This window comes from Lygodium microphyllum, chromosome 5 (genome assembly GCF_053477565.2).
Source record: "Lygodium microphyllum isolate KBCC chromosome 5, Lygodium_microphyllum_v1.1.10, whole genome shotgun sequence".
NCBI lineage: Eukaryota > Viridiplantae > Streptophyta > Polypodiopsida > Schizaeales > Lygodiaceae > Lygodium > Lygodium microphyllum.
The window spans coordinates 109,876,300-109,882,765 of record NC_141139.1 but is presented as its reverse complement, the minus strand read 5'-3'; the positions used below and the strand labels follow the sequence as shown (position 1 = coordinate 109,882,765).

General features: G+C 40.6%; 1 protein-coding gene across 1 annotated transcript; it reads right to left on the bottom strand.

The window, feature by feature from the left end:
* Positions 1-2,837: 2,837 nt before the first annotated feature.
* Positions 2,838-4,933, bottom strand: LOC148036274 (uncharacterized). The gene is made up of 2 exons (XM_087679117.1): positions 4,331-4,933; positions 2,838-3,146 (listed from the first exon to the last, which is right to left on the bottom strand). The coding sequence occupies exons 1-2, from the start codon at positions 4,860-4,862 to the stop codon at positions 3,115-3,117; spliced, it is 564 nt and encodes a 187-aa protein (XP_087535243.1). The 5' UTR covers positions 4,863-4,933; the 3' UTR covers positions 2,838-3,114.
* Between the last annotated feature and the right edge of the window lie 1,533 nt (positions 4,934-6,466).

Here is a 6,466-nt window from a genome sequence, read left to right as displayed (position 1 = left end):
TAAATTCCAGCCCGTAGACTTATCCACAATCCGCCCGAAGGCTATCCAGCAATCCACAGGGATTACCAATCCAAGTTTCCACCCGTAGACTAGTATGCGGGCCTCGAGATCCAATCCCAAGTCACGTTAGCCTCTTATGTAGGGCCCGGAAGGCGAGGGATTTATGGCCAGAGCCCCCCTTGCACCCAAGCATCCTCCTGCTCCAAGTAGTGCTCAACGGAGAGACCTCTCGCGGTGGATTCGGTCCACCTTCCCGGTGCGGTTAACAACTCCCTTGGTTAGGGTCAAGCAGGCAGTCGGGGGTAATTGAAGCTGCCTCTCCCTTCAGGATTTCAACCTTAAGCATTAGATATCCATTTAACTTGAATTCATTGGTCAAACAAAGCAAAACAATGCTCTTAAATCTGTAACAAGCACAAACATTTCCATTGGTCGTTTATTGTTGGCCAACTGCTAAGGAATGAATCCTTCCTTTCGAATGCGTCTAGCACTCGATCCGGGATGACTTGCGACTTGGCAAGATCCCCTATATCCTGGGTTAGGGCGTACCCTATTAACCCGACTTGGTCAAACCTTAAGTTCATAGATTATTCCAATTTATCGGCTGGTCTTTTGCTTCCAAGCAATTATCTTTACTCAAGAAAGATACTATATTAGGATGATTATTCATCCTCTTCCAAGATAACTTGCGTAAGGACCTGCCAACCTCATTGCGAGAATTGGCCATTCCCTTGTGATCCAATCACAAGATCATACGACTCCGCACTTATTGCACAAGTGTCACATCGAACTATGAGACTATTCTACTCATCAAATGGAGTCGCGAAACAATCTATTCGTGATTACATTAGGCTGATGTTGTCAGTCCTAGGGTTCCAAGTTCCATCTTTTTAGCATAAGATTCTTAGGGACAACCCTAGATCACTTCTCAAGTCTACATCTAGCCTTAAGCACACACTTGATGAGAAAAGGAACCAAACTGCGTCTACATCTAGCCTTAAGCACACACTTGATGAGAAAAGGAAGAGCTTCAAGCACCGAGTTAGGAGTGAGAGCTTCAAGCACTTAGATGTTTTTACCTAAGATAGTCAATCCAGTAGCTTTAGAACATCCTTAAGTGAGGCTTAGAGTTTCCCTATATGACATTCATGTGCCACTACTCCTTGGCTCAATTCATTAGCCTTAACATGTTAAGGGGATATGCTTCTTAGCAATGGGATAATCAACTAGTACTTCCTAAAATCTAAGTGTGAGTGATTGTTAGGGTTTTCATATAGAAGTGGCATTGTAGGTTTAGCAATCCTCATGAACTGCAAGTTAGCACATCCTCAAGAAGTGAGAGCTTGAAGAAACCACCCTATATATAACTTTCATGTGCCACTATTGGCCTTTGGCATTTAGCACATCCTAGAGAAGTGAGATCTTCACGCACTAAGTTTCCCTATACATGTGCCACTCTTCCTTGGGTTCAATTCATTGGCCTTGGTGAACATACATTCTTCTTAACAATGGGATGATCAAGTACTTCCCAAAGTCAAGCATGAGTGATTCTCTAGGGGTCACGAAGAAGCCAATGAGAGCTTCAAGCATTGGGTTTCCCTATACATGTGCCACTACTCCTTGGGTCAATTCATTGTCCTTGGCCAATGGACATGCTTCTTAACAATGGGATGAAACTTGAGTGAGTGGTTCTCTAGGGGTGGGATGAAACTCCTTAGGGATTCACCTAGAAGTAGCTGCAAACCCCCTTCGTATCACTACCTATAATGGCACTCTTCTTTGCCTTTCCCATAATGGAGAGGCTCATTATGCTTCCAACACTTTTGCAAAACCATCAATTATTCCTTTGGAAGGCATATCAAGAATCACCAGTTACATCCATTGGCAAAAATGGCCAACAAAACTACAGAAAGATTTTTTAGGTCTTCTAATATTGACTTTTTTCTTCTCACTAATGGAAAGATCAACTCTTGTCTTCTATGCTTCAGAAGATTCACACACCCCCTTAAGTTCTCTAAATATTTCAACTCCCTCAACTAGAGTAAATCAAGTGATCAAACCCCTCCACTCTCGATTAAAACATACGTGGAGGGTTCGATAGGTCTTAGTCCATAGATCCCAACAATTTAAAACAGTCCACAAATCAAACGATCACTCTGGAATCAATCAATTAATTTCTAGGTGGCAAGCAATCAGGTCCATGTTGCACCGAAAGCTAGTTTATTCAAGCATTTTTGGGGGTTTGTGATGGGTAGTATCGTTCGTCATGATGGTATACAACACTCTCAATCATGGGGTTTTGAATTTTCTGAGTCAACAACCTCAACCACGCAGTTATGAAAATTTCTAACTCACAACACGATTATGAAAATTTGTTGAGTTGGTCATAATCACACACAAAATGCATATGGGCTTTGAATAATACAGCAAACACAATGACACAACCATTGTCAATCCAAAAATGACCAAGTGCAAATGATTTTAGACTGTCATAGCACCTTAAAAGATTTGCACAAATCACCTATAATATCAACCCTTCAAGACACCCTTAAAAAGCACATAGGGTCATGCAACTCGAGTTGGCTTAATGTAATGAGTCTTGGATGTAACAAAATGCTGGTCATTGCAATTAGAGCTCGTCCTCGTTACTTTCATGCATTGAACTATAGTTAGGAGAGCCAACCATGTGGTTATCTTCATGCATGCAACATCAGTCATCCCATGAAAATTCGATGGTAAGTCATATGCAGGTTAGTTGCATATGCAACTATCTCGCACACATTCGATGGTTGGTCGCTCATACAAATTTCGACAATATTACTAAACACAAACAGGATTGATATAACTTTATATTATAAAGATAGAAGTTGCAGATTAAAGAAACTGTTGATAAAAACCTTTTAGCAAAAACCTTTGTATATTTACACCTATTTGGTGAAACCTATATACACACAAACCCCTCTTCATCCATACATTTTTTCTATCGGACAAAGTACCCCCTACATGGGGTGTTTATTCGTCTCGGATGGCACACCCACCGATCGATGGGAGAGCATTGAGTAGTGGCAACAATCCTAGTTGTGCATGTTGCGACAAAGGTAGCCCACTTTCTCTCTACCTCCAATAAGAATCGTCCATCAGCACTTCTGCAAACAAATACAAGCAGTGCCTTAAGAATCAGTAATCCAACATATTTGAGTGTAGCAATCGCAAAGATATATAACAAACTAGCTGACAATATAACAATAATATTATATTAGGTCCAGATCTACACTCGATCACACAATATATATACAACCACGGTAGCAATATATATATTACATTCGACTTGCATTCAATATATATTAGGTTATACTTGCATTATATTTAGTAGCAAGATATATATTAGGTTAGACTTGCATTCAATATATATTAGGTTAAACTGCATTCGATCATACAGTTCAATTCAAGCTGGCTGATAATATAACAGTAATATTATTTCAAACAATTACACAGTTCGATTCAAGCTAGCGGACATGTTTAGTAGCAATATATATTAGGTCCAGATCTACATTCGATCACACAATATCTATACAACCAATACTTCAAATCTTTCAATTTAAGTACTCGGAAGACAAATACAATTAAGGACGCGCAAACTATTGTCAAATGTAGGTCTAGTAGCAATATATATTAGGTCCAGTTCTACATTCGATCACACAGTATCTATACAACCAGTACTTCAAATCTTTCAATTTAAGTACTCGAACACAAATACACTAAGGACGCGCAAACTATTGTCAAATGTAGGTCGAGGTACCCAACAAGGATAGAATATTCAGAGAAAACTAATAGTACTACATAAGATGTAGATTTGAATCTAACCATGATTCTGACAAGCGGTATTTTAAATCGACTTAACTATAGTTAAGAGACAATAATTGATATATTATTAGATCATATCCCTTACATTCATATGCCATTCAATCATCACAAATTAAGAGAATATAATTTATATATTAAATCATATCCATAAGTGATGTATTAAATCATATTAAGAGAATATAATTTATATATTAGATCATATCCATTGCATCCATATGCCATTCAATCATGGCAAATAAATAGCAGTAACGCAGACAATTATAAGAGAGACAATAGACAATTATAAACGAACTTTTGGCACAGACGAAATAGGTTTAGATTATGTTAGGTTTCATATATATTAAAATCACGGAATCCACTAGGTTCATATATAAAATGACGGGCAATGCATCTAAAATAGATATAGATTATAATAGACTGATATATAAAATAAAATGACGGGCAATGCATCATTTAGACAACATACCTCGGGACGACCTTGCACGGCATTCGCGAGGGCGAAGGTTGCACTGCTGAAGGAGGCGAGAGGACATCTGGGCGGTCATGGTTCTCTGCTGCTGCTCCGACTCCTCTTCTCGTCGCTGCGCCCAGACGCCCTCCTCTTCATAACGACGGCGGCGCTCGCCGCCTCCGTAAGCCTGCTGGAGGGCGTAGCAGCGGTCCTGCGAGGGGATGCGCTCCACGGCCTCGCAGCACGCCCGGGACGGCTGCTGCTGCGTCACCCCCCTCCCCTCAACCGACCTCCATGACAAATAGGAATTGTAATACGGCGACGACTTTCTTTCCTCCACCTCTCGCCGTTGCTGCCTGAAGAAATTGTCGCACGCCCGCAGCCTCGCGTGCCACTCCTCCCTCGACCCTTCTCCTCTCCTCTCCTCCCTCTCCCTCTCTTCCTCCCGACGTCGCTCCTCCTCTCGACCGCGGGACGTCGCCGACACTTCACTCACTATCACCAACAGCACCAACAGTGCTCCCAACAAAAACACACGAGCCGCCATATTGATTATCACCACCAAACTACACACAAGCAAACAGGAGCTATTGTACGGGAGGCCTCGCACTAGCCGGTAAGCTGGCAAAATGCCTGAGGCCTCTACCATACTTATAGGCGAGCGGCCCCTGCCCTGGCCTCGACGTGACCGCGCGTGATATTCTCGTTTCCACTCGGCGCTGCCGCCGCGTCTCCCAGTATCCTCGAGGGCGATGTTCCCTCTGGATAAGCATGCCACTCTCCTTCCATGCACGTTCCACGTTGGCACTTTCCATATTGGCCCGATCCCATCAGCCAATCTTACTAAAAGATGAGCTTCTTTCAACGAATAAATATAGCGTAGTCAGGTGGAAATTTGAGAACACCAGACAATCTCTGAGGTGAATAGAGAAGAGTCATTGACACCACCTTCCATATTGGTTCAATCCCATCCGACAATGTTACTAAAAGATGGTCTTCTATACTCGAGTAAATACAATCTAAACGGGTGAAGAACCAGGCAGGGCAGAACTTCTTAGGGCGATAAGAAAGAGTCATGAATATCATAGTTAGTCAAGTCCTATGTTTGCCTCTATCCTAGTCAAGGGGCTTAGAATACGTATTTAAATATTCTAGCTAAATATTTGACACAACTATCTTGCACTCTTGTTTAAAAGGCCACAAACATATGCAAGTCTTCATCGCTAATGATTAGTGAAAACTCCATCCATTACTCAACCAAACATGGAAAGTAGTTGTTAGGGTGCTACTTCCTAGTCTTGCAATGCTCTCACATAAACACCCGATATCTTTCATATGCACACTAGGACAAAGCTATTTAAAAAAGTGTTCCCATTGTCTCGAAACAATTAAACAAAAGTATTTAAGATACGAATGCTTAGCAATAATAATCTAGTTGTCCACCACAAGGTTGTAGAGCACATTGCAACATCTGAAATTTGGGAAAAAATGTGTGGGAGTTGTTCGCATGATGTTTGATGTAGATTTTGTTATGAATTTAAAATTCAAAATTGCAACATCATTTAAGCAATGAACAAGAGTGTAACTACAAGTATCACTTATGAGACCAAGTTTTGCATATCATTCAATGTTTTTAGTGACAATGAACACTATAAGAGATGAGGAGAAATTTAACACTAGTTTCTCAAGCATTTCCAAAAACAAAAAAGGGATGTGGCTATAAGCACCAATATGAGCTTTGAAAAATGTGTGCACATTATAATCGCCAATATTTCCACATGTAAATACAAGTGCTTATACTAATCCCATTTAAAATATTGCCTAACCAAAATGACAAAACATATTCCAACACTAGTAGAAAGTACTTACAACCATGGGTTTCCTTTCTTCATTTTGATGATACAATCTAGCTTAAAGGTAAGTCCATAAACCCTATTGCATTTTTTGTTTTAGTTTTCCTCTTCTTTGTGTCATTTAAGATAGATTGACTCACCTAAGTGCATTGTATATTGTAGATAATTCTCTTTTTTGTGTGTCCTTATGGGCTCGGTGGATGTGTGGGTGGGTAGAGGGATGCATGTGTAGGGCATATAATTTAGTAATATCATTGGAATAAGGGTGATTGTGTTGCAATTAGCCAATATGGTCAAT